At 43.4% G+C, this 13,038-nt stretch overlaps 1 protein-coding gene across 1 annotated transcript; it reads left to right on the plus strand.

Moving 5' to 3' along the window:
* The first annotated feature begins 1,253 nt into the window (after positions 1–1,253).
* On the plus strand, positions 1,254–12,821 carry NOXA1 (NADPH oxidase activator 1). The gene is made up of 16 exons (XM_069747677.1): positions 1,254–1,555; positions 4,167–4,249; positions 4,542–4,650; positions 4,761–4,898; positions 5,890–5,997; positions 6,538–6,597; positions 6,747–6,772; positions 6,862–7,000; positions 7,084–7,143; positions 7,237–7,306; positions 7,856–7,920; positions 8,003–8,251; positions 8,894–9,090; positions 10,416–10,521; positions 10,738–10,858; positions 12,428–12,821. Exons 1-16 carry the CDS (start codon positions 1,382–1,384, stop codon positions 12,520–12,522), a joined length of 1,800 nt encoding a protein of 599 aa, XP_069603778.1. The 5' UTR covers positions 1,254–1,381; the 3' UTR covers positions 12,523–12,821.
* Positions 12,822–13,038: the final 217 nt, after the last annotated feature.

Below are 13,038 nucleotides of genomic sequence, written 5' to 3' on the forward strand. Positions count from 1 at the left end.
CTACAGAAGGGTAAACCTCTACACTGGTAAAGGAGTTTTCTCACAAAATTTTATCCTTTGACAGAATAGGTGATAAAAGTGGAATCACTGGGGGCCAGCCAGGATAACTTTCTCCATCAGTACCATTTTGCACACTTGCCTTTGCCTGTTTTGAGGTTCAGTAGAGGCCCAAACTCCCAGTGGACACATTTATACAGATAGGGGACAAATGTACTAAGTTGGGAAACCGCTTTAAAAGGAACTTGTCACCCCCCTGGTTTTTTTAACTAAAAGAGCCACTTTGTGCAGCACTAATGCTGCATTCTGTCAAGGTGGCTCTTTTATTTGGGGTCGCTTCCAACACTGCAATAGTCGTTTTTTTTAATTTGCCCGCCATACCTGTAGTATGTCCAGGGGGCATGTCTTTTCCCCCGGACACAAACACCTCCCAGCCATCACTCGGCCCCTCCGTGCGCCGAGCGCTGCCTCCTCTGCCTTCATTAACGTCCCCAGCACCTGCGCTGTAAATTCCCATCATGGGATGGGAGTCGAAGGGCAGCGCAAATTGAGCAGAACCTCCATGGTTTTGAAGGGAATTTGGAGACTTTATGCTCCAAAATCTGTTAGGCTAAGTTCACGCTAGTTGCTTTTGCTGCGTTTTTTTAATGCTAATTTTCAGCTGAGTTTTACAGTACCAGTAAAGTAAACATTGGCCAACAAAAGTGTGAGATTGAACAATGCCTGTGGCTGACCAAGGTGTGAGATCAGACTGCCTTAGGAACTCAATGGCTGACTAAAGTGTGAAAGTTAAACAGTGTCCTACAAACTCAATGCACTGCCAGTGTTTTAGGTAAATTATTCCAGAACAATTCACCTTCCCCAGCTGTTTAATTTGTATTTGTATTTTTTCATGAACATAGGTTTTGTATTGGTGACCTGTGTTCATCCTTCTGTGGTGGAAGCAAAGCTGAACTTTGGGATCCTTAAAAAACGCAGCAAAAAATGGCAAAAATCACTCCAAAACATGCATTTTTGTCGCTGCTTCTTTTTTGTTAAGAGTGCAAGTTTTGCTGCACAAAAATGTCTAGTGTGAACCTAAAAAAAAAGGTGTGCACATATTATACAGGTATGATGGCTCGGCTCTGGGGCAAATGGCAGATTGTAATCTATAAGTTGGATAAGGAAGCCAAGACACAAAGCCGTCCTTTCAGGTAAACAAGAAAGTCCCGATTTCTTCACATTGATGACAGGCTGCAGTTTCATAGACGGCTCTGTCATTACTAAGGGAGGGACAGGAGCGCTCACACTTCCTGATAGACCGAGGCTCGTACATACACCTGTTTCTACCTGAATCTGGCTCCATTCTGCTCCTATATCCTGGTTGTACTGTCCTAGAAGAAAGATGCCCTACAAGGATCTGGTTAAGTGCTGGCACCAAGGAGTCCTGGCCACGGAGAAGAGCGACTGGGACTCTGCCTTGAAGAGTTTCACCAGCATTGAGGATCCTCCTTCCAAGATCTGGTTTAATATTGGATATATTCATGTTCTGAGAGATGACTTCCTGAGCGCTCTGCAGGTGCGGCCCAAAAAATCTGACCTCACAAAGGGATCAGTATCAGTAGTATCAGGATTCATCATTGTTGTTTCTTCAGGTTTCTGGTGTAATTTGCTCTTTTTAGTGATTTCAGTACTTTTTAGATTTCCTAGACAAGTTTGCTTAGACTGGTTCATGGAATGAGACTTTTTCCAAATGTTGCCTTCTTTTTTTGTGTGGTGTATCTCACGTTACTCCCTGCCTGGAGTAAAGCTTCTGCTGAAGTTTATTTTTGCGCAGTTGAGGATTAACATGACATTTGACATGCATGTGTGGCATTTTAGAGGATTTGTGACTTTTTTGCCCTAAAAAGTCACAGAAAAGGGTTAAAGACAAAAATATATAATGCAGTTTTTAGTTAGTGATTTTATTTATTTTCAAACTCCTTCAAGTGGCTCAGAAGGTTTATGAATTTGGTGCAAAAATTGTCCTCAGATCACAAGACTTGAAAAGTATGATGTCTTTAAGAAATCGCAAATGAGGAAGCTGGGCCATTGTTTCTTAGGAAATAGTTACTGCTCGAGAGATCTGTGGCTGCTATAAAGGGTGTGTGACCTCTGAAAGGTGCGCCACTGCCAGTGGCCAAGATTTCCCACACTTGGTGCCCAGTGGCATTCTGTAGTTTAACTGGACAGTGGTGTTTGTACAGTAGTATATAGTATCTCTGTATCATTATAATACATAGGTACAGTCCTTATCTAGTGTATTATTATATTTGGGTATTATGATAGTTACATATACAGTGTATCATTATATTATATAATGGAAACAAGTGGAGAAGGGGAAAAGGAGAGTCAGCTCACTGTTGATGCAGCCACAATCCTGCTGAGAAGCGCATGGAAAAGCCTGGGACCCGGCTGAGGCAAACAAAGAGGAAAAATCCAGTGTGGAAGCAGGTAAATAAAATGTCCAATTTTATCGAAGAAATAAATTGCACCCATAAAAATATGGTAAGTGCGGTTCTGGTCACAGTGGATACAATGACACGTTTCAGCTCTGATGAGCCTTATTCATGGTTGTTTAGACGATCTAGGTTTAGGTTGTATCCACTGTGACCAGAACCGCACTTACCGTACATGGATGTGATTTATTTCTTCAATAAAACTGGACATTTTATTTACCTGCTTTTACGCTGGATTTTTCCTCTTCATTATATTATATAGGGACCAAATAGTGGATAACGACTGCATGGACGTCACTATTCTTTGTCTTGTGGTATTAGTTGATGTTTTTTTTTACCAAAATAGTTCACATGTTTTATGAGTTTTGTTAAACATCAAAAATACTTTTTAGTTTTGCATTTTACCTGCTTTTTGGTGTTTATTTTTAGGGCAAGAATTAACTTTTAGCTAAATAAACAAAAAAAATCCAGACATACATAAAATCACTCCAGCGGGGGACTGGAATACATTTCTGCAAAAAATGTTAAAACTTTTTAAAAAGTAGCAATTGATAAATCAGCTAGAAATATCTGATAATTCCAAACTACATCTATATATATGTTACAAAAAAAATTAAAATTCAAATAAGAATTTGTTTCAAATATAAAACAACCAAAATTAGATTAAAAAAAGGCGCAAATGCAATAATGAATTGGGACCATTATTTTTTGGAAAATATTTAGTTGGTTTTTGTTGTTTTTTGGCCCGTTTAATAAGTCGGTGGGGAGAGGTCGTGGTTAGCGATGCAGATAGGTCTAGGTTAGATTTATAAACTGCAATGACGAAAAGTCTCACTCTTTTAGGGGATGACGTAAAATTGGAAAATCGCTTGTAGACGGACGGATTCTATTTAAAAATTACATACAAAAACAAGCAAAACTTTTTCCATAATATTCACCCCAAAGTATATAAGAAAATTCTGGAAATCTGAATAAAACTAGAGAGTAAATTTGCATTAGAGTCAGGTGCAAGGCTTCCTGGTATCTGTGGTGCCACGTACCTGCAGGAGATGCAGTGAGTATGGTGGATTGGCATTTTATGACTAGAAATGAATATAATTATGAGGAGTGGTATATAAGGTATTTTTGTTACCCTGGGACAAGGAAGTCAAATGCATTACACATATTTCTGTGATCTGTGAAGTCGGTGATCCTGTTCATGATTCAGTGAATGATTATTATAAGGACATATTGATTACGCAGTAATGTTCAGTGAGCTGTACTTTGTGCCGTCCCTCTGTAATTCTTCCTGGAAATGTATAGATGTGTTGATATGTTGCGCCCCAGCCCTATAGTGTGACAGCACAGATTGCACGAAATGCATCATGACTCATTCATTTCCAGGAGGATCAATGGAGGAACTGAACAATTGTAATAAAACGTGCTACAGAATTGTTATATGAAGGGAAGTACTAGTGCTCATCAAAGCAGACCTGTCAGGAGAGGTGACTAGCTGTCATAAAGGTGGGTTCCCCTAAATAAGCATTCAAAAGTCACAGCAGTTGGCGGTATGACTGCACACTGGTGATGTCTTTGGACGAACCTCAGCCAAAACGTGGCATTTGGGTACAGTAACAGAGCACAGCATCTGCGGGATAGTAGCCCCTAATATATTAATGAGCACTGTAATATTTAACCTCTCGCTCCCTGCAGGCGTACAGTCAGTGTGTAACTAAGGACCCATGTCTGGCCGTTGGTTTCTTCCAGAGAAGCTACGTGCATTTTAAGCTGAAGTGGTAAGTTATTCCGTTTGGGGGTATTTAAAAAAAAAAATCCTAGAGAATTGCACTATTGTCAATTTTCTATTATGAAATATTGCCTGTTTGTGGATAGGCTGATGGTAAGGTGATTGGAGGTGAGGTGTGTAACAACCTTGTGGTTTCTTGTGTAAATGTTGGTGCAGTCAAGGGTATGATATAGTATACCGATGCCCCTCCTGCTGCACGCCGCTGATTTGATCTGTGACTCAGTACTTGATTTTGGTCTGTGCTTGGATTACTGTGTAACATGCTATGAACTCTTTGACAGGTATGAGAAGGCCTTGGCTGACTGCCACTTGGCGAGGGCTCAGCTCAGAAACAACAGTGTTATAGATTACAAGCAGCTGGGTCTGAACCACCTGCTCTACACCTGGGAGGTATGAAGGCAGCTCAAGAGATGCCATTGATTTAGCAATGCCCAGGCTGACCTTCTAGGTGGCAGCGCTGAGACAGCTGTAATGGCCTCTAACCCTGTTGTTTGGTGTAGGTGCTGTTTAACACTGCGGTTATACTCTGCTACCTGGGGAAATGGGAGAGTGCTCAGCAGGCGATGAATGAAGCTGTCATTTGGCTGCCAGGGGATATTAAGAATGCCAAGCTAGAAGCTGCACAGGATCAAATTCGGGTAAGTAAAGTTTATGATGGTTTGATGATGATGCAGTTTCATGTAGGGACTCTTGCTTGTCCCACCCTCTACTAGAGAGAGCATGTGAGTCCCGCTTTTCCCACCCTCTCCTAGAGAGAACCTGTGAGTCTTGCTTCCCCAGCCATCTCAGAGAGAGCATGCGAGTCCTACTTTCCCAGCCATCTCCTAGAGAGAGCATGTTAATCCTGCTTGCCCCACCCTTTCCTAGAGAGAGCATGTGAGTCCTGCTTTCCCCACCCTCTCCTAGAGAGCGCATTTGAGTCCTTCTTGCCTCGCCCTCTCCTGGAGAAAGCATGTGAGTCCTTCTTGCCTCGCCCTCTCCTGGAGAGAGCATGTGAGTCCTTCTTGCCTCGCCCTCTCCTGGAGAGAGCATGCGAGTCCTTCTTGCCTCGCCCTCTACTGGAGAGAGCATGTGAGTCCTTCTTGCCTCGCCCTCTACTGGAGAGAGCATGTGAGTCCTTCTTGCCTCGCCCTCTCCTGGAGAGAGCATGTGAGTCCTTCTTGCCTTGCCCTCTCCTGGAGAGAGCATGTGAGTCCTTCTTGCCTCGCCCTCTCCTGGAGAGAGCATGTGAGTCCTTCTTGCCTCACCTTCTCCTGGAGAGAGCATGTGAGTCCTTCTTGCCTCACCATCTCCTGGAGAGAGCATGTGAGTCCTTCTTGCCTCACCTTCTCCTGGAGAGAGCATGTGAGTCCTTCTTGCCTCACCCTCACCAGGAAACAGCCTGCTTTTTATTTTCCTTTTACAGTGTTTGCTGTGAATCCATTTGATATGAGGGCTGGGTTAAAGAGGACTCTCATGCTTATATACTTATTGTGTTTGTAGACAAGGTACCTATACATCTCACACTGTACAAAGTTTTCTGTCCTGGGATCCTTAGTATCCAGACTCCTGCTACTCTTGTTATAATGATATTTTTACATACTGCATCCTAGAGGTGACATCACCATGGATTGTGTATTCTTCCTACAGAGCCGACAACTGCTGCAGCCGATCCCCATACCAGACGGGAAAATCTTCAGGCCTCGAAAGCAGGAAGTGGAGCGGCTGAATTCTATAGATTTCCTGGGTAAACCCAAGGTGAGAAAAGCGCGTCCCACATAAAATGACTCAACCCCCGGTCTATAAATATCAGGAACTAAATAAACTTGTCAGCAAGAGTCTAGAACTCAGTAAGGTCCATATAAAGGATTATTTACCTTCAGGGCAACTTTGTATCAGAACATAACAGAATGTGTCGAATCTAGCTTTGTATCTACACAGCAGAAAGAGGCAAAGTGACATTACTCTCAAAAGGCACCACATGAGAGCAGATGTTTCTGCGATTGTGTTCTTAGACCTGGGGCTGGTCTGAGCACTTAATCCTAAAAAGTCATGTCCCCTTTACAACACTTGGAGCCATGATGTGGGGCGACAAATTGAACCGGACGTCTCCATTCCCTGCCAGGGTGCTGTCAGAGTCAAACACACCATAGAGGTTGCTGGACCCTATGCTATAAGCCCACACCCAGTGCCCAAGTGGTCAGTCTACCCATAGGGCACACTCACTACAGTTCCCCTGCATCCACTGTCCATCTTTTTCATTACAATCCTTACTCAACTCCCAATTTTTCTACGCAGGTCATCTCGTCTGTGGTTCCCAATGACCAGTACAGTGGGTTTGAGCCCCTCCGTCCTCAGGTAAGTTCTTATTGAAAGACCTATATTCTGAAATGAAATTTACAATATCGAGACCCTGATTTCTGGATTGTCAGACCTTTACTGCATTAGATAATCTGTGTTTCATTACAAAATAATTACCATTTTTGGAAATGTCTCCTCTGCCGCAGAAGCCTGGATTTTACCTGCCATGCCCGTAAGTTCTTCATCTTCTTCTCCTTAATGCAAATAATTAAGCGTTTTCCCAGCACTAGGGACCTAATCTGTAACCTGTGACCCTCACAGAGGTCGGGATGCTGGATACCACCGCGTTATGGTCCATTATTATCCTGAAAACTCCAGAGAGGTGGCCATGAAGGCCAATAGCATCGTCTACGTACTGCACAAACATGGAGATTGGGCAACTGTCATCCATGATGGGCAAGTAGGTGCCTTGTGTATGGAAACTCACGTCGTATCACTGTATTAACCCCACTTAACATTTCTCTTTTTGCTTCTTTCTCATAGAAAATTCTCATTCCAAAGAACATTTTGGAACTGGTGGACGCACCTAAAGCCGATATGAAGGTAAGTACAGCACCTTTTTCTTTAAAGGGGTTGTCGGGCTATGAATTTTTCTGAGAGTTTTAGTAAAGATTTTATTTATGTATGTTTTAACAGAAAATTAATAATGGGATTCCCCTGCCCCCCATGAAGATGCCACCCACTAGACCCAATGTAAAGACAGCTGGTGAGCAATGTACAGGATTTACTTGGAATAGTTGTTGTTTTTTTTTTTAGAAAAAAATCTGAGACTGACCCATTTGTTGTAGACAACTACATCAGGCACTGTATAGCCCTGGATTGGTAGTGGGATAGTAAATTGCACTGGTGTGAGCTCTTGTGTCTAGCCTTGTGGACTTGTTTGAAAGCCACCAAAGAGTAACGTTCACTTCAAGAAGGGGCACAAGCTGTTTGCATGCTACATTTCAGGTGCTCCCCTCTATGAATGGCACTTGAGGGTCTATTTATTAAAAAAAAAAAAAAAGATATTCCCATCCTTTTAAATTGACACTTTATAATTAGTAAGGGTCCGACCTCGGGCTGATTGTCTTAATGGCAGAGGCCCTTTAAAATGCAATAGTTGACTCATAGATTATAGGTGCGACTAGACCAAAAGGCCTTTGAAATTCATAGATATATTCAATCATAATTAGACCATACGAGTGTAACAAGCATCTCTGGCTATATCGGAGGTCAGAAATTTTGGTAAATAGTGCTAATTTACTGTCTATTATAGGTAATGTGCCATCATATGAGCATGTACCACCACGGCAGATGACGAAACCATGGGTACCCAATCAGGTATCACATGTTCTGGAGATGAAATAGTCACTTTAGTATTGTTTGTTTTTGAGCTGTGCTAAAACTATCTCTCGTATTTTAGGACCCAAGAAGAGAAGATACAAATTTTGAAGAAGAACAAGTGTTGACCACAATGGTCCAAGAGGAAGACGAGATGAAGAGTGTTCCTCCTCAAGAAAACCAAATAGTGGAGGCATCTGTCCATCCCAGACCAGTGGAGTTGACTGCACCCACGGAGATCACGGAAGCCGCCCCTTGTAGACCCCTTCAGAGGGTAGAAATGGTTGTCACACTGCAAAGTTGTGCATCAGTCAGGCAAGAAGTCGAAAAGGTGAAGAGTCTAGTCAGGATCTTTACTGGGGAGAGGGATAATAATAATAATAATAATAATAATCTTTATTTTTATATAGCGCTAACATATTCCGCAGCGCTTTACAGCAGCACACATCGCTGTCCCCGTTGAGGCTCACAATCTAAATTCCCTATCAGTATGTCTTTGGAATGTGGGAGGAAACCGGAGTACCCGGAGGAAACCCACGCAAACACGGAGAGAACATACAAACTCTTTGCAGATGTTGTCCTTAGTGGGGCTTGAACCCAGGACTCCAGGGATATTTCTAGGCTTACATATAAATGATACAAGCAGATAGAGGCAGTTTTCCTGTGTGTTTCTTCTCTGTCTCATGGTTTCTTGAGGCAATTGTGTAGGTGCAGAACCACCCGTAACTATGGGATGTGTTTTATATTGCATCTTAGTCTTTCACTTGAGTAGAAGATCAATACCAGTCATGGCTCATGGATAAGAGTGGCTCTTGTTTCAGACAATATAGCCACGATTTTTTTCTACTCTCTAAAACTAGATGAAAAAAATGCATTGTCTTATGGGAATCCTGCTGAGTTTTAGGCTTAAGCTCTCTTTTATTTACAATGAATTTACCCCTGTGTAACATTTGCGTTTTTTTTTCTGAGACAGGAAATAACAGGAACTGACAAAGGTAACATGGAAGAAGAGGTTCCTGCACCATTAGAGAAGGATGTCATTACAATACAGGTGCACACGGAGTTCACTGTCGATCTATCAGTGAGCAAGAATATCACTTACCAGGAGTTACAGCGCCTCCTCAGGGACAAACTGCAACAGCAAGGGGAGAAGATGAAAATTGAACTTAGGTAGGGCAACAAGGTGTCCTGTTTTATCCGTTACACCTCATGCACATACATTACATTACTGATCCTGAGTTACATCCTGTATTATACCCAAGAGCTGCACTCACTATTCTGCTGGTGCAGTCACTGTGTACATACATTACATTACTGATACTGTACTGATCCTGAGTTACATCCTGTATTATACCCAAGAGCTGCACTCACTATTCTGCTGGTGCAGTCACTGTGGACATACGTTACATTACTGATGCTGAGTTACATCCTGTATTATACTCCAGAGCTGCACTCACTATTCTCTGGTGCTGTCACTGTGTACATACATTACATTGCTTATCCTGTACTGATCCCGAGTTACAGTGTGTATGGAAAGTATTCTAGGTTTCTAGGAACCTTCCATGACAGCACTAATTTCCCTCCCTATCTGATATTCTTATTGGATGATTCCTATATACTGCTCAAAAAATAAAGGGAACACTTAAACAGAATATAACTCCAAGTAAATCAATCTTCTGTGAAATCAAACTGTCCACTTAGGAAGCAACACTGTTTGACAATCAATTTCACATGCTGTTGTGCAAATGGAATAGACAACAGATGGAAATTATTGGCAATTATCAAGACACACTCAATAAAGGAGTGGTTCTGCAGGTGGGGACCACAGACCACATCTCAGTACCAATGCTTTCTGGCTGATGTTTTGGTCACTTTTGAATGTTGGTTATGCTTTCACACTCGTGGTAGCATGAGACGGACTCTACAACCCACATAAGTGGCTCGGGTAGTGCAGCTCATCCAGGATGGCATATCAATGTGAGCTGTGGCAAGAAGGTTTGCTTTCTCTGTCAGCATAGTGTCCAGAGGCTGGAGGCATTCTGGAGACCATTCGCCGCCTCATCAGGATCATGCCCAGGCATTGTAGGGAGGTCATACAGGCACAAGGAGGCCACACACACTACTGCGCATCATTTCCTTGTCTTGAGGCATTTCCACTGAAGTTGGATCAGCCTGTAACTTAATTTTCCACTTTGATTTTGAGCATCATTCCAACTCCAGAACTCTGTGGGATATTAGTTATGATTTACGTTGATAATTTTTAGGTTTTATCATTCTCAACACATTCCAAGACTTCCCAGACTAAATATCGCAATAGCAAGCCCTATGGCAGGTATTGCTGATCTGCAGAATTGTTATTTTTAGCTCTGGATATAAATACCAGTCTAATTATCCCATGTAAATTATATTTAGAGATTTGCAGGGTAACAGTAACTTTGGGTGGCTCCTCCTCCATAGTACATAAGGCTGTATATCATTGATAATGTATCGATCAGTTACAGGGATAGTGAGAGTAAACATCTAACGTTGGTGAAGGATGACGGAGACCTACCAGGGATGTGGACACAAGCGGACAACAAGCGACTGATGCTGTGCTGTAAGGTAAGTACGTCTGGACGTCACTCTGTGCAGCATTGTTAAACATTACTGCTTTCTTCTGAAAACTACGCCCCATCCATCCTCAGGTTGTGTGTGGTACTGCAGTCCTGCTTCATTTACTTTGCTGTTTCTTAACAAAAATAATTTAAAAAAGCTAATCCTGCACAACCCCTTTAAGCTTGTATGTATAAAGAGTACTGAGCCTACTCCTCTGTGCAGGACTCCTGCTGTGTGGGGAGGCCCATCCTATTTCGCATGAAGGCCATCTATACTTATACAGCGGAGGGACCTGAAGACCTGCCCTTTAAGCACGGTGATTTAATTGATATCTTCTCTGAAGGTAATGCTTTCCTTCCTATGGTTTTTCTTCACATTGTTTCTTTAAAGTGGCTTTGTAAGAGTGCAGAAACAGCACCACTCTGGTCTGTAGGCTGTGAATGGTATTGCAAGAGAATGGTCATCACTGCCATTATGCTCCAGGACCTTGTACACATTTCCTTATTAATGTTGCCCCTTGTTGAGCAATGCATTTTTGGATAACCACTTTACAAGACAAAGTGGTGGAGTCTGATCACTATGCCAAAGACAAAAGGGTGGAACATCATCAGTATACCAGACACATGGTGGTGAAGTATGACCACTTTACCAGATATAAGGGGGTGAAGCATATGACCACTGTAGCAGACACGAGGTGAAGCATAACCGCTATAGCAGACACAAGGGGGTGAAGCATAACCACTATACCAGATACGAGGGAGTGAAGTGTGACCGCTATAGCAGACACAAGAGGGTGAAGCGTGACTGCTGTAGCAGACACAAGGGGGTGAAGTGTGACCGCTATAGCAGATACAAGGGGGTAAAGCATAACGCTATAGCAGACATAAGGGGGTAAAGCATAACGCTATAGCAGACACAAGGGGGTAAAGCATAATGCTATAGCAGACACAAGGGGGTAAAGCATAATGCTATAGCAGACACAAGTGGGTGAAGCATGTCCGCTATAGCAGATACAAGGGGGTGAAGCGTGATCGCTATAGAAGACACATTGGGGTGAAGCGTGACCGCTATAGCGGACACATGGGGGTGAAGCGTGACCGCTATAGCGGACACATGGGGGTGAAGCGTGACCGCTATAGCAGACACATGGGGGTGAAGCGTGACCGCTATAGCGGACACATGGGGGTGAAACGTGACCGCTATAGCGGACACATGGGGGTGAAGCGTGACCGCTATAGCGGACACATGGGGGTGAAGCGTGACCGTTATAGCAGACACAAGGGGGTGAAGCGTGACCGCTATAGCAGGCACATGGGGGTGAAGCGTGACCGCTATAGCAGGCACATGGGGGTGAAGCGTGACCGCTATATCAGGCACATGGGGGTGAAGCGTGACCGCTATAGCAGACACATGGAGGTGAAGCGTGACCGCTATAGCAGATACAAGAGGGTGAAGCGTGACCGCTATAGCAGGCACATGGGGGTGAAGCGTGACCGCTATAGCAGACACATGGAGGTGAAGCGTGACCGCTATAGCAGATACAAGAGGGTGAAGCGTGACCGCTATAGCAGGCACATGGGGGTGAAGCGTGACCGCTATAGCAGACACATGGAGGTGAAGCGTGACCGCTATAACAGATACAAGAGGGTGAAGCGTGACCGCTATAGCAGGCACCAGGGGTTGGGACATCTTTAGTATACTAGACACAAGGAGGTAGAGCCTGACCAGCATGCACAGAACTGTGGGGACAATCATATCATGGACCCGCTCTATAGGCTGCCATTACTCACATAACCCACCAGTGAATGATGGGATTAGTTGGGAGGTTATTGGGGCCTCCAGGTGCTATTTAATGGATCTTATCTTGGTGTTTCCTGGAATTTACATCTCACTATGTTTTTGTCCCCAACAGTAAATGAAGAATGGTTGGAGGGTCACTGCAATGGCAGCATCGGGATATTTCCAAGATGTTTTGCCACCAAAGTCAGCGAGCAGGACGCATCCTAATGGCAGAGGAGAGCAAGTAGTCGCCATTGTATGTCCGGAGAGGGCACCGAGGTCCTCGTTTATTCACAATAGGACAAAGCATGAAGGTTATCTGATATAATATGGGGGTCACCGGATACTGGAGGTCACAGTCATGCAGGTCTGCAGTCTGCGCAATCTGTAGTTATCTTTGTTATATATAAAGCAGTGATTCCTGATACCTTGTACATATATTATTTATGGACGGAACCATTTTTTGTTTATTAATAATCTCTATTTGTTATATTGTATATTATCCATTAAAATAACTGTTTCAATTAGTTTTGTGAACGTTTTTTTGTGATCTCATAATGTCCTTTTTTACCCTTCGCCACGACAGCACCCACTGGAGAGATAGGGATCCGCCCCAAGGAACAGGAAACTTACAGAAGAATAAAAGGGGCGGTCCGCCTCTCCTCCTCAGTTTAGGTTTCCTGTTCCCAGGGGACAGGATCTCTGGATTCTCCGAAACAGAAGACCATACCTGGGCCAGATAGA

The sequence above is a fragment of the Ranitomeya imitator genome, chromosome 2, assembly GCF_032444005.1.
Source record: "Ranitomeya imitator isolate aRanImi1 chromosome 2, aRanImi1.pri, whole genome shotgun sequence".
NCBI classification, from domain to species: Eukaryota; Metazoa; Chordata; class Amphibia; order Anura; family Dendrobatidae; genus Ranitomeya; species Ranitomeya imitator.

Coding starts and splice junctions, on each gene's coding strand:
- NOXA1 (XM_069747677.1), top strand. CDS start 1,382: ATGCCCTACAAGGATCTGGTTAAGTGCTGGCACCAAGGAGTCCTGGCC. Junction 4,651..4,760: donor ACCTGCTCTACACCTGGGAG/GTATGAAGGCAG, acceptor TGTTTGGTGTAG/GTGCTGTTTAACACTGCGGT. Junction 6,598..6,746: donor TTGAGCCCCTCCGTCCTCAG/GTAAGTTCTTAT, acceptor CCTCTGCCGCAG/AAGCCTGGATTTTACCTGCC.